At 35.2% G+C, this 25030-nt stretch overlaps 1 protein-coding gene across 4 annotated transcripts in view; it reads left to right on the plus strand.

Annotated features, from left to right (window-relative positions):
• Positions 1 to 24585, plus strand: part of SEPTIN7 (septin 7) — a 119087-nt gene extending 94502 nt beyond the window's left edge. For all 4 annotated transcript variants that reach the window (XM_030308223.2, XM_030308222.2, XM_030308225.1 and 1 more), the window contains 6 exons: positions 476 to 572; positions 1954 to 2005; positions 7617 to 7742; positions 17795 to 17930; positions 22323 to 22462; positions 23487 to 24585. In XM_030308223.2, the coding sequence (XP_030164083.1) occupies positions 476 to 572; positions 1954 to 2005; positions 7617 to 7742; positions 17795 to 17930; positions 22323 to 22462; positions 23487 to 23526 (591 nt within the window). In that variant the 3' untranslated portion in view covers positions 23527 to 24585. The remainder of the gene's footprint in view (positions 1 to 475; positions 573 to 1953; positions 2006 to 7616; positions 7743 to 17794; positions 17931 to 22322; positions 22463 to 23486) is intronic.
• The last annotated feature ends 445 nt before the right edge of the window (positions 24586 to 25030 follow it).

Consider the following 25030-nt stretch of genomic DNA (forward strand, 5'->3'; position numbering starts at 1 on the left):
TAAATACAAATCCAGAACCCCAGATCTGGACTTTCAAAGGTAGAGTTTAGCATGTATAATATTCCGTGCTTCCAGGGCTGTTAGAGTTGGTTTGTGATAGATGAGCGTGATAGTTACAAGCCTCATGTTTTCCCTCTAACTGCTAATACATTTTTTATTTCCTTTGAATTTTTTTCAATATGGGACAGCTTCTTTGGGGGATGACTTTTTAACATAATTTGATGAGTGGAGTATATATGCCTTAGGATTTTTAAATTTTCAGAGAAAATATAATTTTATTCATTGTTTATATTGGTGAGAATCCATGTAATGACAGTTTACTGAATAGTAATCGAATGCCTTATAAAAGTGAATACAGAAACTGTCAAGGTAATTTTTTTTTTTTTGGTAATGTGTTGAGTAATATAAACTTCTTTATTCTTAAATTTGTGAGGACTACAGAGATATATTTGAACAAGAATACTTTGTTTTATAGGACCGTTTACCTCTTGCTGTGGTAGGTAGTAATACTATCATTGAAGTTAATGGCAAAAGGGTCAGAGGAAGGCAGTATCCTTGGGGTGTTGCTGAAGGTAAGGTTTTCTTCAATGAATGACTTTCTATAAGATTTAACAGTGTGATCAAATATTTGTATTTCACATTGATATATTCTAGATTTTCAAAGATAGTTCTGAATTCAGTTTCATTTAGCCTCATTTGCTCATAAGTACATTCTAGTTTCTCAGACTTTGTACATTGTCAGGTCAGGCAAACATGTGCTGAATCCTAATTGTGATACTCTCCAAGTCACTCATCAGTGCCCCACTCTCCCACCTCCATCCCATCATTAACTCTACTTCTGTTTTCTTGTTTGAAAACATACTTAAAGTGTAAGAATTTTTTACTGTTTGAAAACAGTTTCAGAGAAAAGGACTCACTTTTATCTGAGTCTCAGATGGGTCTGGGACCTTCAGGAATGATTGAGAACAATTTTTCACTTTAAACTGAATGAAAACATTCATAATATTCTTTCTCGGGATAAAAATCAACTTTTTTTGGCATCACATTTTTAGGATAAAAAAAATTATTTGTTAAGAGATACTCTACTAATTTTGCAGAGAGTTTTAAATACCAATAAAATCTTAGTTTATAGCATCAAATTTCAGAAGTCTTCTTGGCAATAGACATGTTTCCCCAGATTTGTGTTTATTATATTGGTTTAACCTAATATCTAGTCTTCTGTGTTATAGTAACTTGGAACTAAGATTGAGTCATGATTATTTTTATACTTGTTAGTATTAGTTTGAAAAATTCTGTAATTTTTTGGTTCTTGTTCTAAGTTATTGTCCTTATCAGCAGCTTTCCCTATCAGTGAGGCTATACTTGTTCCCACCTCTGTGTCATCCTCAGGTAACTTTCAGTTGCTGAGCTGAGGCTTTAGAACTTATACAGTCCTTAGAAATGTGTGCTAAAGAATTTATTTCTCTAGTTTTAGTCCCCCCTTTACTACCAGAATGTTATTATTAGTGGTACAGTTCTTTAAAATAAAGAACCTTAAAGTTATTGACTCACATTTTTATTTTGGCTACTAAAGTCATTCCCCCTCACCCTAATACTAAACTTTTAAAACACATTTTATTATAGAACAAATATATTCTGTTTACAAATGAATACATGATGTCCCCTTTCAAAATTTCAAAATTTTTTTTTCTGTAGAGCTCATTTACTAGGTTTGTATATTTTATCATTTAAGATTAAACTACACTAAATACTATTAGAGTACACTTGTCTGGCATGCCCTTAAATTAAGTACTATGTTATAGTGTTAAAACTTGAATGAAAAATTGATCTAAAGAAAAGTAATGAAAAATTAATGAAATGTTGCATATTCTCTCATTGTTACCTCCAGCATTTTGTGAAATTTCCTTTGAAAATACTGGGCTTAGTGTGTTGTTTCTTTTTTTTTTTATATAGTTGAAAATGGTGAACATTGTGATTTTACAATTCTAAGAAATATGTTGATAAGGTAAGTTTGAGCAATGATTAAATTATGTAAGTTTTTTTCTTTCTCAAAATATAGATTTATTTTTGTCTTCTGTAGGTATAGCTGATTTGTTTATTATTTTTTTTAAATGTTTTTTATTTATTTTGGGGAGAGAGATGGCATGCAACTGGGGGAAGGGTAGAGAGAGAAGGAGATACAGAATCTGAAGCAGGCTTCAGGGTCTGAGCTGTCAGCACAGAGCCCTACACGGGGTTCAAACTTGTGAACTGCGAGATCATGACCTGAGCCGAAGTTGGACGCTTAACCGACTGAGCCACCCAGGCACCCCTATTTTATTTTGGTTTTTTAAAATATAGCTAACTTAAATTGGTATCTTCATTCTAGCACTCAAGTAAGCACTGCTTGGAGACAACTTGGATTATTTTGCCAGGTTTTAAAGCTGTTGGCAAAAATACAAAAGCTGTGTCACTAGCAATATGTGGGAAAATGAGTCTCTTTTTTTGTTATACTTCTTGTTGAGATGGAAGATGGAAAGGAAAAGGCTTTTGCTCTTTTATGTGAAAAGCTTGGGATACCTGGAAGGGAAGGCTAGGCTTTGAGTTAAAAACTAGATTTTGAATGTTAAACGGTATCCAGCCTGGTGAGTGGGGTGTTTTTGGTACTAGGACACAGTGAACAGAACTGATCTTCCTCCCAGGCGAGAAAACATTACTCCTAAATTGTACCTTGTGCAGCTGATGAAAGAGAAGGAAAGCCTATGAGAGCAGGACATTGAACTAATCCTGATTAGAAGACTGGGACTTGATGGGGCGCCTGGGTGGCTCAGTCGGTTAAGCAGCCGACTTGGGCTCAGGTCACGATCTCGCGGTCCGTGAGTTCGAGCCCCGCGTCGGGCTCTGTGCTGACTGCTCAGAGCCTGGAGCCTGTTTCGGATTCTGTGTCTCCCTCTCTCTCTGACCCTCCCCTGTTCGTGCTCTGTCTCTCTCTGTCTCAAAAATAAATAAACGTTAAAAAAAAATTAAAAAAAAAAAAGAAGACTGGGACTTGAAACCATGAAGAAAAAGTTGAATAGAAGCAGAGACATTAGTGGGCAAGAAACAGAAAGGGCATCAAAAGAAACCTCAGTGTTTTCATGTTGAGATAAATTCTTTCCTCTTGCCACCTCACACCCTTTCCCCACTTCTCTGCACCTCCATTGTGCTTACTTCTCCAGGCCCTCACCACATACTCTTCTCAGCCTCCAGTTTTGGATGGCCATCTAAAGTTGAGGTTTATTTATTTTCATACTATCATGCAGTTTCCTAATGCACAGGAGTATCCTTATCTATTTAGAAGTATTAACTTGCATATTGTTGGTCATTGGAAGTCATGGAACAGTAAAGTTATTCTTACAAGTCAGGAGGGAAGTTTAAGTGAGTCAAACTGCCACCTCCAGAAGTATACTAAATATCACAGTGAATTTGGAGATCAAAGAGATTGCTATGTAGTTAGTCTTTCTTAAAGGAGCTTATGACCAGGTGCTTTAGGTAGGAAGTGGAGGATAGGGGTGATTCAGTTGTTGGGGTTGCCAGGCCTCACACAGTGGGAGAAGAACAGAGGCATGTGAGAGGGGGCCCATCTGTCTCACTTTTGAGAATATACCATTTCAGTTTCTATCATGAACTATTCCCTTTCTCTTCCTTTCTTAAGGTGTGACTTCAAAAGAATTAATAATATAATTGCTTATGACAGTATATATGTAGGGAATTTTTTTTAAGTTTATTTATTTATTTTGAGAGAGAGCACATGCAAGCATGCATGAACAGGGGAGGGGCAGAGAGAGAGGGAGAGAGGATTCTAAGCAGGCTCCATGCTGTCAGTGTGGATCCCGCTGTGGGGCTTGATCTCACGAACTGTGTGACGTGACCTGGGCCAAAATCATCAAGAGTTAGTCTCTTAACCAACTGAGCCTCCAAACACCCCAGGAATGTTTTATAAATATTAGTTGCCAGTCCATTCTCTCTGATCTTATTCTTTCCCCCAATTTTAAATCTCTGCAGCTTGCCCTGTGCTTGACACAGTGGTATTCTATAACTTTGTCTTGTGTATTTTTATTTTTATTTATCTTATTATTTTTAAAAATTCTTTTGATATTTATTTATTTTTGAGAGAGAGAGAGACAGAGTGAGAGCAGGGGAGGGGCAGAAAGAGAGGGAGACACAGAATCTGAAGCAGGCTCTGGGCTCCGAGCTGTCAGCACAGAGCCCAGTGCAGGGCTTGATCTCACAAACCGTAAGATCATGACCAGAGCCGAAGGTGGATGCTTAACTGACTGAGCCACTCAGGTGCCCCGGTCTTGTGTATTTTTTTTTTTTAATGTTTATTTATTTTTGAGAGACAGAGCATGAGCGGGGGAGAGGCAGAGAGAGAGGGAGAACGGAATCTGAAGCAGGCTCCAGGCTCTGAGCTGTCAGCACAGAGCCCGATGTGGGATTCGAACCCAGAAACTGTGAGGTCATGACCTGAGCCGAAGTTGGATGCTTAACCAACTGAGCCATCCAGGAGCCCATCTTGTGTATTTTTAAATATGCAATCAATAATTGACTGCAAAACTAAAATACTGTAGAGGGGAAGGCTAGTTACTGAGCTGGAAGCCAGACTTTGAACATTTGAAGGTACATAGCCTGGCAGCTGGTGAGTGGGACTCACTAGGATAAAAGTATTGCAGAACAAACGGACCATTCCTGCAGGAAGATTGAGCATAGGAAAGCTGCAAGACAGTCATACAAGTATGAAAATATAAAAAATTCTGAAGTTACATAATATAAAGCAGGTATGTGTTGTAAAATGATTACTTAGATGGATTAAAAGAATTTAGAGTAAGTGTATATTTCATGGAGTGGGTCAGATACAAAAGGATTCATAGAAATAGATGTCTTAACATTGATTAGAATAAATACAGTCATTCACTGATGCTTATTTGTAAGATTGGGAGTGGTCCTGTTTAATATTTTTATCATTGAGTGTGGTGAAGACGTTGATTTCAGCTCCTTGAGGTAGATGGTTAGGTGATTTTACTTAATGAGAAGCTCATTTATTTGTTCAATATGCTGCAGCACATTTGTTTTTCTTCCTAAAGCATAAATGTTTACTTATGCTAGATGGCTTTACTTTACTTTTTATCACAATTTTTCATTTGCAGTTTTTACATTTAAATGTGTAAAACATCCTTGAAAAGGAGAGTATTATAGTTTGAAAATGAGACGCTTAAGAATATTTTGATTTATTACTTTTTCTTGTAGGTTTGTAGTAGAGGTGAGAAAGATTTTTATTTAATGTAGCTCATGTCTTGTAAGGCACCTAGTAGATATTTAATGGGTACTTAAAGCAAGGAAATCTCATCACCACCAGTATTCCAGAGGTCTATAAATTCCAAGTAATTGCAATCTTGCAGGTTAAAGTTAGGAATAGTTGTTGCTTCTAAGAAAGACCCAAGTTCAAAGAAGTGTCATTTTGCTAATTAAGAGAACTGGCTGTTGTTGTAGGCAAACCAAAGAAGGCAATGGAAAGGAGACAAACTTGATAATGGATATTTTCAGAGTGTGGTGATGGACAGTGCAGAAATTAAATAGAGAAAGAAAACAAAAGGAGAGAAAAGAGGGCCATGATACCAGCAGTGAGAAATGGAAAAGATTAAGTTCCTGAAACTGGAGAAAACTTATTGCTAATTATTGATTTGAAGAGTGGAGGAATGAGTTGAATCTTAAAAAGTGAAGTGGGAGCACCGAGGTGACTTAGTCAGTTGAGTGTCCAACTCTCGATTTCAGCTCAAGTCATGATCCCAGGGACATGGGATGGCGCATGGGGTCTGCTTAAGATTCTCATTCTCTCTCTCTCTCTCTCAAAAAAGATAAAAATAAAGTGAAGCATATTTAAATAGGTGGAAACAGAGACCATTATATCCTGAAAAAAAATCTGAACTAGGTATGATAAAGAAGGTTATTTTAGGGAAAGGGAAAAATATTTCATTATCTAAAATGTTAGATGACATTAACAGAAATAGCTTGCTTAAACAGTTAATAAATTCATCTTATTTTTATTTTACACATCTTGTATTTCAACTACTAAGTGCTCCACCTCAGGTCCTGTGGTGATTTTTCAGTGATTCCATAATGAGGTAATCTATATTTAAAATACAACAAGTATTTTTATATTGGTACAGTTATTTGTTTTTATTATTCTCTACTCAGAGAAACTGGTAACAGTAATTTGTTCCAGAAAATCAACAGTATTTATCTTACCTCAGCTTTAATACTTAGTTACCAATTTTTTAAAACCGCCTGTTATATGCTATTTGTCTCAAGAGTACAAGAAGTGATGGCAAAAATATTTCTTACAAAGGGCAGCTTATAGTAAAGTTGAAAAGGTTGTGTGGTGTTATCCATAACATATACTGGTACCAAAAAATGACTGACCACCAAGGAGAAAATTGTTAGGGGTTAGAGTCACTCAACTTCAAGGCTGGGAAGAGCTTTCAAAGCAGTAGGATTCTTAAGTTTGAAGAGTCTGTGACAAATTAGCATGAGCTATTCCATCTCAACCGCTGGATATTCTAGGAATAAACAGCTACCTGACTTGACTGACATGGAAAGGGGTAGTGGCCATGAAGAGGATAAATTCAACAAGGAAAAGAGCATAAAGAAAATGAGAATTCTGAGGAAAACTGAGAAGTACCCCTTAGGATGAATTAAACTATCAGAGATTGCATGGAAATGTCCATTAGTAGAAGATGAGTCGGGGTAATTGAAAATCACCTTCCGTTCATAAAGGGAAAGTACATGTTTTCTGGATAGCAGGAGAAATAAAAATACGGTGCACCTTTATGTTTGTTTCCCGGAAGGGAGATTTGGCAAAGTGGTGGGCATGAAAGATGGAGTATGGCAGAGATAGGAATGGATGATGAGAAAAGGGAGACTCTGATGAATCAGAGTATTGCTACACCAGGTCAGGTAAAGGGAACCATAGAGCAGCTCAGAGTGTCTGTAGTGTCTAAAATCATTAAGGAATGATAAAATTGTCTCCTGTATTGTATAATTCATCTCATATGTGTATTGATTTTATGTATAATAGAAATGCTATGAGCAAAATTCATTTAACCAAAATATCACATTCACTGAACAGTTTGAAGAAATAGGAATATGTTCTAAATTATTTTCCTTGGTTTGAATCCAACTTGATATGTGACCTAAAGTATCCATATATATTACCTCGGTAAAAGCTCAAATCTTAATAATATTGCTAAAAGAAAACCAATTTCTCTTATGTTTTATGAGCTTTGGCAGGAGCTAATCTTCCTCTAATAAAATAAGACATATACTATAAGGGTAAATATTCTTCTGTAGAAATGTCATACTTTGAGGAGATTTAGAACTCTTAAACTTTCATTTGGAACCTAAATTTCCATTGGTTTCAGGTTTAGCATATTGTATCTTGCTCTGCCTTGAGTGTAAATGAAGATGGGTGAATGTTCTTCCTTAAGAACAGTCTTTTTGCTTATTTTAGGTCTAGAAATTTTTGTTTTGGAAAATTTTGAATGTATATCAAGGCTTTCTTCATAGAAGCAAACTGTTGATATGTTGTTTATTTATGACAGAACACACATGCAGGACTTGAAAGATGTCACTAATAACGTACACTATGAGAACTACCGAAGCAGAAAACTGGCAGCTGTGACTTATAATGGAGTTGATAATAACAAGAATAAAGGGCAGCTTACCAAGTAAGTGTACCTTGTTTCCTCCAGAAAAGGTATCATTTATGTAAGTAAATAATCATATTGTTTTCATTTTCGTCAAGTTCTTGGCTACTCATTAGAAAATCGGGGTTAATGGTCTTTATGCACAATAGCAGAAATTTATTGTTGTTAAACTTTGTTTTGGCAGTTTTGTATTTTACTACTTAATTTTCACAGGAAGTATTTTATTACCTTGCTCCTTAAGTGAAAGAGCCATGCATTCTCTTTTGGTCATTTGCCATTGTACTTATAATCCATATACCACATGTTTAATAGAACCTCAATTAGAAATCAAATGGCTCCTTCTGCAAATACATTTTTTAAGAGTTTGTCTTAATTCCAGTCTGCTAACATGCAGTGTTATATTCATGTCAGGTGTACAATATAGTGATTCACAATTCCCTACATCACCCAGTGCTCATCACGACAAGTATTCTCCTTGATCCCCATCACCTATTTAACCCATCCCTCCACTCACCCCCCCCCCCCCCCCCCCGCCTCTGGTAACCCTCAGTTTGTTCTCTGCAGTTAAGAGTTTGTTTCTTGGTTTGTCTCTCCCTCTCTCCCTCTCTCTCTCTTTTTCTCTTTGCTCATTTGTTTGGTTTTCTTTTTTTTTTTTTTTTTTAACGTTATCTGTTTTCCAGGGGGCAGGGGAAGGGCAGAGAGAGAGAGAGAGGGAGACATAGAATCCAAAGCAAGCTCCAGGTTCCATGCTGTCAGCACAGAACCTGATGTGGGGCTCAAACTCATGAATTGTGAGGTCATGACCTGAGCTGAAGTTGGACGGTTAACTGACTGAGCCACCAGGTGCCCCTTTTTTGTTTTGTTTCTTAAATTCCACATGTGAGTGAAATCCTATGGTATTTGTCTTTCTCTGACTTATTTCACTTAGCATTATACTCTCTAGCACCATCCATGTTGTTGCAAAGGGCAAAAGTTCATTCTTTATTTTTTTTAATGGCTGAATAATATTCCTGTGTGTGTGTGTGTGTGTGTGTGTGTGTGTGTGTGTGTACACACCATATCTTCTTTATCCATTCATCTATGGATGCACACCTGAGCTGCTTCCATATCTTGACTATTGTAAATAATGCTGCTATAAACGTAGGGGCACATGTATCTGCAAATACGCTTTTTTTAAGGGCAGGGAACAGTTACTACCAAGATCTCTTAACTGATTTTACTTTTAAGATAAACATTCTATAGTCTCTTTATGGAGACTAAATATAGAGCTTCTACCCTTTGTCTTTTTAAATAAACCATTTTGGTAGCAGAGTTTTCACTAACATTGTGTAGAAACAAGGGACAGGACCAAACAAAAGGGATATTTAGATGAATGTAGTCTTGGTTACCTTCTCCATTCCTATTCGGTATTTCCAGGGAGTAAAATCAGCTTGAGTCTGGATTTCTTCTCTTGCTTATTAGAGTAGTGTGAGTGACTGCCGGGTGTGTGGTGTCACCCTGCTGAGCTAGTCTGTATCTCAAGCTGTGGTGGTTTATGATGGGGTGGGAGAAAGAGGTGTGTGAGGAGGCCTGGGAGTTAGCTGGTGGAGTTCTTGCTAACAGTATCTGTGCCCCATTTTTCCTTTATTTGGGACTGATGAACATCGTAAGGATTATGAAAACCATTTTAACATTGTGTATACATTTGTAGCAGGTGTTGTCTACCATTAGAGGATGATCCTGAAGGATCATCTGTATCAGTAATGAAAAAGGCAAGTTAGCAAAGTGGCAGTATAGTACTATGTTTTATAGTGGTCAGCATTCCTTAAAATGGAAAAGAAAATGCTCCTTTTTTCTTTTTTAGTTATGTCTCCACAATGGCCCTAAATTCCAGAAGAAAGCAAACAAAGCATTATTAGTCACTGGCAGACACAAACAGTTCTCTTTTACAACTGATCTTAGATCTTACTTCATGTTTATTTCCTTCTATATTTTGCTAATGATGTTGGGGTCATAGACCCTTTGAAGTAGAATTTCTTTTTAGGCTATTAACATGCTTATATTTGAGGAACTTTACTGATCAATTCCTGTGTTTTCTGGTTTTAAGGATCTCCTTGTTAAAAAGGTAAATTTCTAGGTTTAAAAATTGGCAAGAGATTCTGATTCAGTAGATGTGGGATGGACTTGAGAGTTTATATTTTTAATAAGTGACCTAGATGGTTCTGATACAGGTGATTAGTCATGTATGCTTTGCGAAACAGTTTACTACTGCTGTTTTAAAAATTGATTTGGTTAATATTTCAACAATTTGTTAAATTTAAAATACAAAATTCTATTTGAGATAAGGTTTAATGAGTAAGAAAAAGACTTTTAATCTGCTTGTTTTTAGCAACATTTGTATCCGACAACTTTATTTAGCACAAAAACATAAGGCTCCATCATAGTAAATATTGTTCATAAAATTCTAATCCGTTTTAAATGCATCTTACTAACTTAGGGACTTTTTAATTGTTTAAAAGAAAACGATGTGTAATTAAAGCCACCGATAATTTTATATGTGAAAGGGGAATGTGCTATCAGACATGTTATTCATTAAATGTATGCAGTTAATGTGTGACTTTTTTTCTTTTAAACATTTGTTCATGTCCTAGAAATAAGGAATTGTTTTCACATTTCTAATAGAAGGCTTTTAAAATAGTGGTATTGTGATATTTCTGCTGTTGGATTCAGGTAAGGCAATTCAGAGAAAAATAGTGAACCTTACAGTGTTGTTAAAAATTCTTTTGCAGAAGTAGAATTCTAGTGTGGATTACTTGAGTTAAACTATATAACTGAGGCAAAAACATAAAAAGTAGAATTCTGTTGGAAATGTGTTTCTTAATGAGATGAATCATGTCCAAACTTTGTCTCTGAAAGTAATAAAAATATCTGTACTGCTAAAAAGCAAATTGCCTGAGGAGTTAGTACACTATTTTATGTTAATAGTAAGTAGAAAAATATCTTTAAAGATTGAACCAGTTGGGGAATGGCATGATTAGAATAGATATTGATATGATTTATTACATTGGGTTTTTACTACTTTATTGAGTAATATACTGAATCTGAAAGAAGCCACTTGGACATTTTATCTATCGGTTGTATCTTCTATTATCTTGAAAATGTTAACAATTTCAGAAATCATTGCAGCTGAATGTTTTGTTTAAATCAGTATCAGCAACTTGTGCTTTAGCTAATATTAACGTGCTAAAAACTAAGGACTGATTCATGAGGAACTGAAAAGAATGGCTAATATTTAAATATGTGATGTAGGGGTGCCTGAGTGGCTCAGTCAGTTAAGCATCCAACTTGGACTTAGCTCATGATCTCACAATTTGTGGGTTCGAGCCCCACATCGGGCTCCATGCTGACAGCTCAGAGCCTGGAGCCTGCTTCGGATTCTGTATCTCCCTCTCTCTCTCTCTGCCCCTTCCCTGCTCGCCTGCTCTCTCTCTCTCTCTCTCTCTCTCTCTCTCTCTCTCTGAAAAATAAAATAAAACATTAAAAATTTTAAACGTGATATAAACAAATGTGAGTTTAGGCTTCTTAGTGATGTTCTAGTTGTATTGCTTTCAAGGGACTCTTCCCTCCATAGCAGTGCATCCTTTGATAATACTGGCAAGGGAGAGGTTGATGTTGTGGGGAGTTTGGAGTGGAAGAGTCAGAGTAATTAAACAAAAATTGCCACTTTTCTAACCTCCTCCCTCCATTATGTATCTGAACTCAGCATCCCAGCATGGACCCAAATACTGCATTACTAACAGCTAACATCACAGTTAGCTTGTTCGAAGCATGCTTAATACTGGGAGATACACTGTATGGAATTTTGTTATAATACTTTGATTAATCACTGAAGAAGACTTCTCTTGTCACCTGGAGGGTTTTACACCTCCAGATATACCTAGGACAGTGTACTTCAGCTTAAGGGCTGGTTAAGAGGGAATAGGTCTTCTGTAAAGTGAGCTATCGGTAACTTGAAAATTTGTAATTTGGAAATTTTCAGGCAGATCACTTTAGGCAAGACTTTATGGAAGTTGAGGATCTGGAAATTGATTCTCTTAAAACTGCAGAGGCTCAAGTAACCTTTGGAAGACTTCATATAAACGGAGAACCTAGTTTAAAGACCATTGAACTGGACAATCTCTTTGGTTCTTAAAAACAGAGAGCTTTCATTTTATCACTTTGCATAGTCTGTAAATAGCATCTGCAGGCAATTTGAGAAAGAAATAAAATTGATAATAAGGTCATTTATTTATCTGCTGATTGCTAATGGACCTGTGTATTTTCCACTGCCCTCATAAAATATTTATACATGTACAAATCTATTAAAAATTTAGTTATAGGGGTGCCTGGGTGGCTCAGTCGGTTAAGCGTCTGGCTCAGGTCATGATCTCATGGTTTGTGAGTTTGAGCACTGCATTGGGCTCTGTGCTGTCAGCGCATAGCCGGCTTCTGATCCTCTGTTCCCCCCCCCCCCGCTCTTCCCCCATTTATGTGTGCATGTGCGCTCTCTCAAAAACAAAGATTTTTTAATAATTATATTGACCTTTCTATGGCAATGTATACTCTAAGAAGTGCTAATCACACTTTAGTTTTAGAATAAAAGCTATCTTTTTAAGATTTAGTAGTAAAATAATCTCATATTTAATTTTCTGAGGCAGTTTTGGATGGACTGTAGAGTGTACTAAACAGTGGTCAAATATTTGGTTTGTATAGCTGAAAATATGCCTTTTTGTTAGGTTAGTGGTCCTAGAATGATTATATTTTGGAAGGATGTAAAATAAGATTTAGATATCACTTTGTACATCTTAAATTTATACAGTATTATATGTCAATTATGTCTCAGTAAAACTGGGAAGAAACCAAGATTTAGATTATGTGGTTAAAATCTGAAAAGTAGCTGAGTGTATCTCATCAAATGCTATTTTGTCTCAAGGTCAAAGTCTGGAAAAGTGGGAACTATTCCTAGCAGCTATTCAGGTATTGCCTGTATCTGGCAAAGAAAATACCAAGTCATTTATTTTAAGTACTTCTTAAATCCTCAGGGCCGAGTGTATCTTGTTCACCCCTGACTGGAGAGTGGAGGGTGGTAGGCAATTTGAAGGAACAGAGAGGGAGGTCAAGTTCCAGATCAAAGAAGATTGAACAAGGGGTTGTAAAAGAAAAGAGAGAAGAATTAGCCATATCCAGATGGCAGATCTCTTAAAGAAAGAAAGGTGATCCCCAGTAAGAGGAAGGTTTTGTTTTGTTTTGTTTTGTTTTGTTTTGTTTTGTTTTGTTTTTGCTAAAAGTGCTTCTTAAAGTTATTCCTTCCTTGATCTTCTTTTGTATGTTTTACTTAAAACCACATTTGATTGGTAACTCTCATGAACTGTTGTCTATCATTGATTGATACCTTGCTTCAAGTTGGGCGTACCCTGTTCCTCTTTCCCATACAGTATTTTTCTGTTTTCTGTAGCCTTCTCCATCTGTAAGCTTGGGAAAACTTTATGGATGACCAAATTCCTAGAAAGGACTAAAAATACGTATTTTCAAAGGCTGATTTTTAGAGCGCCCTTAGTACATGACAGAGTTTTCATTGAAAGAGAAATAAAGACAGTTTTCTGAAGTTTCCCAAAGTTTTTTCAAAGACTTAAATTTATTCAGTTGTATCCTTTACCCTTTGTTCAGACGTCCTTTCATGAAAATATAATAGTAGTAGAGTATTGTTTTGTTTACATTTGGTTATAATGCTCTCACTTGGCAAAATAAAATGTTGGTAACTATTGTTTCCCAAAAATTTTGGAAATTTTTATTGCTCTTTGAAATCCATGTAAATGAAATTCCTTTGAAAATTTTTGTATGAAAATTGCTACATGTCTGTTTCCACAGTGGCCTACTAATCATTGATGCAAAAGTACGTGAATGTATTTGTTTAATGTGTTCTTCAGGAAAGACCACACATAATTTAAATGAAATGTGTTTGTTTTCTCTTACACTCAAAATGTGGGTCATGTAACACCACCACAGTAAAACCTTACTAGGTCAGCCTTGTGTGGTCCTTGCTGTCATTTTTCGTTGGTCACATGAAGGGGTGAATCATCTGGTGGCTTTCAGGAACCATAAACCTTTAAAGAGATCCCTAGGAGGAGCTGTGTTATATCTTTGGAGATTTAGCATGATACTCAGGTTATGTTATAGACTTTTTTTTTTTCCTTTTTAAAAAACTTTTACCTGGCCCTTTCATTTCTTTGGCTGAGTCCCTTTAAATTTCTCTGACAAGTTTAAGTGAATAAGCTTTAGCATGTCTATGTGTGTAAAGAACAATTTTCCATTAAAAAGCAGTTAGGCTGGGGCGCCCGGATGGCTCAGTCAGTTAACCATCCAACTTTGGCTCAGGTTATGATCTCAGGGTTTGTGATTCGAGCTCCACGTGGGGCTCTGTGCTGACAGCTCAGAGCCTGGAGCCTGCTTCGGATTCTGTGTCTCCCTCTCTCTCTGCCCCTCCTCCACTGGCACCCTGTGTCTTTCTCTCTCAAAAATAAATAAACCTTAAAAAAAAAATTTTTAAAGCAGTTAGGCTATGATACAATTTAAATGGTTTTTCTGATCCTCTAGTTAAAAAGGTTTTATTTGGAAAAAAATAATGTGATGAAAAAAAGTGATCCTTCTTCCTGTGTTTCCTACATTGTAAGCACAATATTGTATTACAGTTTCCTAAATATCACTTTCATAAAGATGACTACAAATGTGGTGCTAATTTAAGATTTGAAAGATCATTTTTACTGATGAGAGGCTTAAAAAAATTTATTTTAGATATGTATAACCATTTTTTTATAATACTGGAATATCAGTTCATTTGATCAGAAGTCAAGTATTTTTACAAGGCTGAAAAACTTAAAGTATCTCAGATACGAAATATTGTAAATATTTCCTTTTTTGGAAGTACATATATTTAAATAGGTTTAAAAATTTGAGCGGGCTGTCAAGATAATTGCACAGCATGCTTATTTTCATAATAATTTGGTATAGTAATTAACAGAATTTTGGGAAAGAAATTAACTAGCTTTAACAAATTTTGCCATAAACTTTTGTTTTAGGGCACATACTTTAAATTACTTAATTGTGACGTCTCTGAATTTGCCTTTAATTGTTGATTTTAGTGTGGTTTACTCTAAGTGTTTTAAGTCTCCGTTTTTTGTTCTTTTAGATATGACACAGTTGAAGGCATGTAAGTTTTTTTCTTTTAAGCTGTAAAGGTTTTTAATAAATTTAGAATTTAAAAGCAAACTTCAAAATATAGTCTTTCCCCCTAGAGTTATCTAAATAAAAATCAAAATAACAGTGGTTACTTTTGGTTAGCTGGTAACCTTTTCATGTGCAAATTATACCATGAGTTCTTTGAATTTACATGAATTGCTTTTTTCCTCCCAAGGATAAAATTAAATGAGCATTTTATTATAAGGAGGAATATATATTTAATTTTAAAATCAGTCTGAGTTTCTAATTTATTTACTATACAGTTTTGAACTATGTTTTCAGATTACGCCAATATTGTTGGATAGTCTCAGTTGCTTAAACATACATATTCAGTTAAAACTGTCAATTTAAACAATAGTTATTAGATTATTTCTCTTCTAGAGGCTAAAAATGTTCTGGGAGATGGAATAAGTGAGGTTTATAGACTCAAAATCTAACAAAAGCTTTGGACCCCCTCACCGGAAAAAATGCTTACATGGACACACACGTTTAGTGTGTCATTTCAGGGGATTCATTGCCACTCTGCTCAAGAGATTGGAAGCCCCTGTACCAAAACACCTGCCATACATATGAGAACTATATTATCAAGGAGGGCCTTAACTTTTAATGAAATAATGATATTTACATTTAAAAATTTATTTCAGAGGCTCAGGCGGTTAAGCGTCTGATTACGGCTCAGGATGTTCTCTCAAGGCTTATGGGTTTGAGCCCTGCATCGGTCTCTGTGCTGACAGTGCAGAGCCCGCCTTGGATCCTCTGTCCCCACTCTCTCTGCCCTTCCCCTACTCGTGCGCTCACGCTCTCTCTCGCTCTCAAAAATAAACATTAAAAAATTTTTTAACAATTTTGTTCACTTGACCTCACTTTTTGAATGCAGGTTTTTGTTCTAAGTTAATGTTTGGTTTAGTTTCATTTTCAGAACTTCTGATTAATTGTTTAATTGCTAAAATATACTGCAGGTTTGTAAGTTTACTTTTGGTGAAGAACTATCCTTCAGTTAGCATTTTATTCTAGATTACACTAATTGCAAAAACAGATCATCTTGATCACAGCAGTGCTTCATGGCTTTGTCCTCCCTTTTTGCTAAGAAAAATCCATAGCCAGTGTTCTGACCTGTTGCTCTTGTTGAATATATTCCATCAGGCTCTTTTGTCCTTCTCCTTGATAGGGGGAAGAGGAGTACTGGAAAAATCCTCATCCTCATTAGGAGAGAAATTTACCATAATCAGAGTGTCTCACATCAGGATTAAAGTGACTAACCCTAGAGGTTATGGGTGAAATCCAAGGCCTGATTTTGTTTTTGTTTATAAGCCGTGATTTAATTTTTTAAACTGTTTTACTGACATAAAATTCACCAACTTAAATATACAATTCAGTGGTCAAAGCCTGTTTATGTGGAGGCAAAGAAAACAAGTTTTATCAACAAAGTCAGAAGAAGGCCTGCCTCTTTAGGTTGTTCTAGTGTATTGAATAGTTTTCAGAGATCCTCAAAGCCACAGAGTACATGTTTCTTTCCTCCCTGGGACCATAGTAAGTTACTGATAATTTTACATTCCCTTGTGTCTGTAAGTATGCTAGCCATTATATAAAGCTCATCTGCAGTATTTTCCAACATGAAAATTTTGAACAAAATTGTGTAGAGAATTGAGCCTGTGGACCTTAATGTTAGAAGACTGAAATACTTCCATTGAACTATGCTTGTGTCTGTTTTCTGGCATTTCAAAAAAAAATTACTAGGATATTTATTTGCTTCTGATTCTTTCTCATGTGTATGTGTGTTATTTTATCACCAGTACATCTTTTAAAGTAAGACAGAAACTTTAGACACTAAAATAGGTAGAATGAATTTTCATAATCAGTGAAATTACCATAAATGGCCTAGAAATGAAAAATGTTCTAGGTATTTACTGGTAGTCATTTCCAGCATGTCAATTCAGTTACTAAAATAAGTCGAAATTGGTGTTAATTAACTTACAATTATAATGTCAGTAATTGTCTTAGAAGAAGAGATTATAACACTTAGAAATTTTTAGAACTACAAATAGGCTATGTATATTAACTTCATTAGCTCAGTTCCTTTTTTCGCATTAAAATTTTGTTGAGGGGTGCCTGGATGGCTCAGTCAGTTAAGTGTCTGACTTCGGCTCAGGTCATGATCTCATGGTTCTTGAGTTCAAGCCCCGCGTCAGGCTCTGTGCTGACAGCACAGAGGCTCCAGGCTCTGCTTCAGATTCTGTGTCTCCCTCTCTCTCTGCCTCTCTCCTACTTGTGCTCTGTCTCTGTCTCTCTCTCTCAAAAATAAATAAAATGTAAAAAAATAAAAAGTACAAAAAATAAATAAAATTTTGTTTAAAGTACAAAATTAAATAATTTTCTTCTCATTTTCCATGCTGTGAGTATAATTTAGGAATGTTTCCATTTTCCTTCTACAGTTTATTTTATGTGTCATCTTTAGATTGGTATGCACTAACTAGCTTTAGAGAAACCTCCTGCTAACAGTTTGTTATTCATGTCTCTTTTCATAATAATTGTTCACTAGAGATTCCAGTTTAAATATAAAACTGGAAGGAAATTCTAGATTAGAAATACAACTTTTGAAGCTTCTAAAGAATTTTTAATGCATTTATACACAAAACTTCAAATCTGCGATCTGTGTCATCTATGTGTTCAGAATAATTGAAAAATCATTTTCAAGCTCATTTTCAAAAAACAGAATTTAGTGATGACAGCATCTCATTTGTTTTCATCGCCGTGTCAGAGTTTTGTATCATACTTCTCATTTTCGGACTTCTGATGATTATCCTTAATGTTCACAACAGGAGCCCTCTTGCACAAATGGAAGAAGAAAGAAGGGAGCATGTAGCTAAGATGAAGAAGATGGAGATGGAGATGGAGCAGGTGTTTGAGATGAAGGTCAAAGAAAAAGTTCAAAAACTGAAGGATTCGGAAGCTGAGGTAGAGCCTAACGTTGTCCCCTGTTACGGACACAGTATTTCTTTTTAAAATAACAAAGGTCTTCAATAGTCTAGATAATAAAACCTCTCTACACATATTTTTAAAAATTTAATATAATGCCCTAATGTGGCGCCTGAGTGGCTCAGTCAGTTGAACGTCCAACTTCGGCCTAGGTCATGATCTCAAGGTCCGTGGGTTCAAGCCCCACGTTGGGCTCTGTGCTGACAGCTCGGAGCCTGGAGCCTGTTTTGGATTCTGTGTCTCCCTCTCTCTCTGCCCCTCCCCCACTTGTGCTTGCTCGCTCTCTCTCTCTCTCTCTCTCTCAAAAAGAAAATAAATATTAAATTAAAAATATAAAGAAGTTTGGTGCGCCTGGGTGGCTCAGTCGGTTAAGCGTCCGACTTCGGCTCAGGTCATGATCTCAAGGTCTGTGGGTTCGAGCCCCGCATCAGGCTCTGTGTTGACAGCTCGGAGCCTGGAGCCTGCTTCAGATCCTGTGTGTGTCTCTCTCTCTCTCTCTCTCTCTCTCTCTCTCTCTCTGCCCCTCCCCCACTGTGGTCACTTACTCTCCCTCTCAAAAATAAATAACATTAAAAAAAATTTAGGGTCACTGCCCTAGTGTAATAAAATGGAGAAATAAAAGCAAGTACTTTGTTTATAATAACGTATGTTTTACTATGTTAGTATTTGAACACATATACTTGGTAGGAAGACATAATAGAATAATTATAATGAATTACGAGTTTTAATGAGCAAATTATGAGAAGTGGAATTATAAGCTATTCCTTATATTCAGTGTAAGAAAAGTAAAGATCAGAGTTTTGGGTGGATGTAAGAATAAAAACTAGTATTAGAATAATCATCATCATCATCATCATCATCATCATCATCAACAACCACCAGAGTTACTTGCATATGAATGAGAGAGAGAAAGAGAGAGAGAGAGAACCATAACTGAACTAAGGGCATGCCAGGATAAAACAAACAGCTAAAGGAGAGAAAATGAAGGAATGTGATATTCCTGTAAATGAAATGGGCTTATTTGTAATATAGTGTCAGAGTAATTGCTAGTGTTACAAAATTGGTAGAGTAGTGACAAAGCATCCCAACAAGCTTATTTACCTTGGAATCCCTCTATAGATGTTGAGGCATGCATTTAGTTTTTATTAATCAAAAAGACCTTGAAGACATTCCCTTAGTGAAAGTGAAAGATGGAGGGGAAAAGCACTAACATGAGACTCTATCAAGTAAGTAGTTGGTGTGATAGATATTAACATGAAATATTTTTTTAAGTGACTTTTAATGTTAAAATTCATGAGATCCCTATGTTTATATGTGGCTCCACTAATAATATTTGTATCTAAATAAATTCAAAGGGGATTCAGATCTATTCTGTTACATCCTTATGGTTGATCTCATTGCCTTTGTAATTACTGCATAAAATACTGAAACCCTCTTTGACTAAATATCTAACAAAGTATTTTAATGCACTAAATAGAATGCATGGAGTGAGTAAAATACTGAAAAATTTTAAAGAAATGTTTTTATTCCACATTAAATTTCTCTTAAATTACTGGGCTTTACATGTAATTTCTTACTTAAAAACAAACAAAACAAAACAAGACAGGGGCACCTGGTTAAGTGTCCGACTCTTGATTTTGTCTCAGGTCATGGTCTCAGTGTCATGAGATCAAACTCTGGGTTGGCCTCTGCTCTGAGCATGGAGCCTGCTTGGGATTCTTTCTCTCTCTCTCTCTCTCTCTCTCTCTCTCTCTCTCCCCCCCCCCCCCCCCCCCCCCCCCGTCTCTCATAATAAATAAACAAACTTAAAAAAAAAAAAAGCAACTGTGACTGTTGTTATATTTGTTAATAGGCTTAATTCAGCAGAGATACAGAATAGTTCCTTCTTGTTTGAGTTCTCAGAAGACTGCAGGAATAGCAGCCCTGGCACCTGTTATTAAGATGACGTTTTGGAGATTAAATTAAATCTAAGAGTTTGTACCCTTTCGTTAATTAGTGAATAATCTGGAAAAGTCTGTAACAGAAGGGGAATAAAAACAGGAATAATCAAGAGTCTGCATTACCTCCAAACTTAAGATTTCTTTGAAAATCTAAAAGTAGTTGAATGTACATTTACTATAGACATATTTTAGAGCTTCCTCCTAAGAGTAAATGTTATAAGAAATAATTATGAAACTGTAGCCAAAGAACCTTTAAAGAGTTTTTATGATTTCTGTAAATGGTGAAAACAGTTTTGAAAAACTTAACTGCTCTTTGAAGTCTGAAATCTTTCTTAGCATGAAAGAACCTGTAAAGAAATCTGGCCAAGTTTCCCCTAATACTGTAAGCCATGTTAAGTATATAAATATATGGGTGAAGGAACCTATTTAACCTTAATAGGTTTGTTTTTTTTTCAAGTTCATTAGTGCTAAAAGTGTGTGTTTAGGCATAGCTGCTAATGTCCAGCAGCCCAGTGCATCAGGCGCACTACTAAGCACCCTTCTTGTGTTATGTCATTAAATCCACACCATAACCCTATGGAGTAGATACTATTGTCCATCTTCCTTTTATTTTCATGAGAGGAAGGATAAATTAACTTGGCCAGTGCTGCATGTATAGTGGTAAGCCATTATTTGAACTCACTTAATTCTTTTAAGTTTGCTCTTACTCACTAGATAAATCCACAGTCATGTATCCATAGTTTCAAATCTTAAATCCTGACAAGCTCTGAAAACTGCAAAACCAGACATAGAACTAATAGTTTTATTCCACTTGATGTGAATATTTATAAAATTTACTGCAAAAAAATAGTAATGTGTTTGATTATAGGTGCTACCCTAGACAACCCAGGATGTGTTTTGCAAATGTAGTATGTATATATTTCTAAGTAGTGTTGCCATTCTAAGGTCTGAAGTATTCAGAAGTTTGGAAGGCATATAACCCCAAGGGTTTCTTGAGAGGGATTGTAACCTGTACTTCTTAACCTACATGCAACTAACACAGAAGATACTTACATACAACAGAAATTTACACATCAAAAATCATGAACACCCGTGAACTTAACTACCCAGCTTAAAAACTAAGACTTCATTAGTTCATTTGAGGCCCTTGTGTGCCTATGGTAGCACCTTTTCTCCTTCTCAGAGGTAACTATTGTGAATTGTGTGTTTCTGATTCGCTTGCATTTTTTCTATAACTAAAGGCATTTTCCTGCATTTCTGTTTTCTGATATTTTCTTAGTACCTTGTTTGCTATGATCAGGAAGATGATCATAGCATATTTGACTCATGTTGGCTTAAATTTATCTTAGATGGTTTTATTTTTTAGGAATTGCATGAAATATTTGCAGTGGGAGTAAATTTGAAGTCCCTCTCTGTGGGTTTACAAAATAATTGAGAAAATAAATTATATGCAAAATTTCATTATAATCCAAATTCAAGATGTTAACTCACTGATGTAATGTGATCGTTAGTAGAACATGATTCCTAGACATCTGAAGATTTTGAATATTTTTGGGGTATTAAGTGTATTTAGATTTAATCTGATTTTTTTTTATTAATGACTATTTTCTTCAGAAATAGACTGACTAGTGCATAACTGACATTATTTAGTGATCCATTAGGTGAGCTCTCTGTTTCTGCAGTTACTTTGCGTGTTTCTACTTAGTCAGCATTCTTATACAGCATTGATTTTCAGTGTAGGAAAACCACCTGCATTGGAATCTCTGGGGCTTGTTGAAAATGCAGATTTCTAATCTTAACACTGAAAGATTCTAATTCAGTATGTTTTGGTGAGGTCCAGGGTTCAATATTTTTTAACAGAGCACTCCTGGTGATTTATATGAAAATTAGTATTTGAGAAACCACTGCTTTATAAGAATTGGGGGAGCTTCCTATGATCTTGGAGCTCTAAATTTAAGTCTTTATGTATACCTGCTTTCATTCCACTTGTCTCAGCTTTCTGAGCTTAGAATTAGGAGGCAGTTCAAATCCTCATTCTTCTATTTTTCTGGCTAATGATTTTGGGCAAGGGACTTAAACTCTGCAGCTGTTTACTCATTTATACAATGGGGACAGTGATGTCTTATTTGCCTTGCTTCTACATACTTATGAATAATGAAAAATGAGGTCATAAGATAGGATATGTCCATTGTAAAGTGCAACACAACTGTAAACTTTTTGTACTTTTTTTTCTATTTCCCAAGATTATTCTCTTGGGTCACTGGCCTCCTATAGGAGAAGAAAACCTAGACAGTGCTTTCCAGGTGGTACTCTGAATTTATAGCACAAGAACTCAGTGCTCATAATTTTAACATTAGAATGCCTGGGTGAAACCTACTTCTGTTCCTGATTTCTTAAATAGTTTTATTTTATATATCGTGCTTTGATTTAGCTCCAAAGGCGTCATGAGCAAATGAAAAAGAACTTGGAAGCACAGCACAAAGAATTAGAGGAAAAACGTCGTCAGTTTGAAGATGAGAAAGCAAACTGGGAAGCCCAACAACGTATTTTAGAACAACAGAACTCTTCCAGGTAATTAATATCAGATTCCCAAGAAATGTGTATATTAATGTTTCAAGGAATTATTGTCTTGTTTATTTTAACAATATTAACATTTTAAAAGATATTACCCATTATCACACAACCACAATTATTTTCATGGGTGAATATTTTTACATAGATGGATGCAATCTGTCTACTCTAACAGTATTTCTTTTCATTACAAGCATTTTCCATTACTTAACTGTGTTCATAATTATAACTTGGTAGCTTCATCACATTCTCCCCACTTGACTCACCATAATCAATTTCTTACCTCCTCCCCTCAATTGTTGGACATAATAGTTGTGTTTGATCGTCAGCAAGCATAGAAAACACTGCTGCAAAAATCTTTTATACAATTTAGGGCTATGTTTTAATTGTGTTATTTCTTTAGGATTAAGTTCTGAAGGTAAAATACTGGATATGTAATTCCAAATACAACTGATCAATTACTTGTTCTTAATTTACATAAAACCTAGTAATATTTGTACCTTGGTTTTGTTCTTTTCCTTGTTAGTCCCATTTAAAACTGAAAAGTTATATCCCTATAAGAATTCTACAATTTACCCTCACTGCTAAATATTTTCAAGGTTAGACATTTGTTCTATAATGCTTTCCTTCTTTTAATTTTTTCCCCAGTGAAAAGGAAAATCTATTTGTAAAAGCAAATGTAATTGAGAATGCAAATAGCAGTAGAAGAGAAGGTACCCTATTTGATGTCAGTTGATCTTTTTCAGTTTGCACTCTTATTTGGGAAGAATTGTTCTCCTACATTAAAACTGGATTTCTGTCCTATTTTTAGTGTTTATCCTGAAATTTGGTCAAAATTTGATTGTCTGTTACAGATTTGTATTGTCATCATTCACTTCTAAATCTGATAATTTTTTAAGCTAAAAAAAAGTAGTGTTTCAAAATCTAACAGTTGTAATTGGGTTAGCCATTGCTACCATCTTGTGTTGTCTTTAATGTTTATAACGTGGCCACTCATTTTGATTATTTTCCTTGAATCATTTAGAACCTTGGAAAAGAACAAGAAGAAAGGGAAGATCTTTTAAACCCTCTATTGACCACCAGTTACGTATTAGTTGCCAATATGCCAGCTTGGACATCAGTGTTTGTTGGATCCGTTTGACCAATTTGCACCAGTTTTATCCTTAATGATGGATTTAACAGCATGACAAAAATTATTATTATTTTTTTGTTCTTGATGGAGATTAAGATGCCTTGAATTGTCTAGGGTGTTGTGTACTTAGAAACTAACAGCTCTAAGTACCTTTCCTACATTTTCTTTTCTTGTTCTTTTTTTTTTCTTTCTTTCTTTCTTTTTTTTTTTTTATTAAACAGATGTCTTCAATTTAATGCAAGAAAACATTTTACTGTTGTACAATCATGTTCTGGTGGTTTGACTGTTTACAAGATATTCCAAAATAAAAGGACTCTGGAAGGTTTTCATTGAGGATAAATTGCCATAATATGATGCAAACTATGCTTCTCTATGATAATTATAATACAGAGGTTCCATTCAGTGCAGCATATACAATAATGTAATTTAGTCTAACACAGTTGACCCTATTTTTTGACACTTCCATTGTTTAAAAATACACATGGAAAAAAATCCTATATGCTTACAATGCACCTAGAGCTTTTTTATAACAACCTTTTTTTGTTTATTTGTTTGTTTTGGATTCTTTAAATATATGTTATCCTCATTTAGTACCCTCTTTAGCCAGAATCTCATTACTGCTTCATTTTTGTAATAACATTTTATTTAGGTATTTTCCATATATTGGCCCTGCTAAAATAGAATATAGCATCTTTCATATGGTAGGAACCAACAAGGAAACTTTCCTTTAATTCCCTTTTTACACTTTATGGTAAGTAGCAGGGGAAAAATGCATTTATAGATCATTTCTAGGCAAAATTGTGAAGCTAACGACCAACCTGTTTCTACCTATGTGCAGTCTCTTTATTTTACTAGAAATGGGAATCATGGCCTCCTGAAAAGAAAAAAAAAGTCACCATTCTGCATTTAGCTGTATTCATATATTGCATTTCTGTATTTTTTTTTGTTTGTATTGTAAAAAATTCACATAATAAACAATGTTGTGATGTAATAGAGTGTGGGCTCTTAAATATTCTACAGTTGATATACAAGAATAGAATATGTTTGGGAAGAAACTTCAACTTGAATTTGTCTCGTCCACAATTGTAACTCATCTTTTCTATTGTATGTTTATTTCATTTAGAATATGGTTAATGTATTGCTTTTCTAATTTATGAGATGTACAGTTATCTCTACTCATTACTCTCATTAATGTTTATACCTCTGAGAACAAATCCCAACTCATTCACATTAGATGAACTCTCAAGTCCCTGGAAACTGAAATTTTGTAACTGGAAAGAAGGTGGTGCAATTTAAAGATCAATGATGTAGATTTTAACATAATGCTTTATGGTATATTAAATATAATTAATGCAACCCAGTTCATTACCTTAAAAAGTTGCACCATGTTTGTTACTTTTAAAAATTAATGATCCAAGCAGAAGGAAGTAACTGCT

The sequence above is a fragment of the Lynx canadensis genome, chromosome A2 (assembly GCF_007474595.2).
Source record: "Lynx canadensis isolate LIC74 chromosome A2, mLynCan4.pri.v2, whole genome shotgun sequence".
NCBI classification, from domain to species: domain Eukaryota; kingdom Metazoa; phylum Chordata; class Mammalia; order Carnivora; family Felidae; genus Lynx; species Lynx canadensis.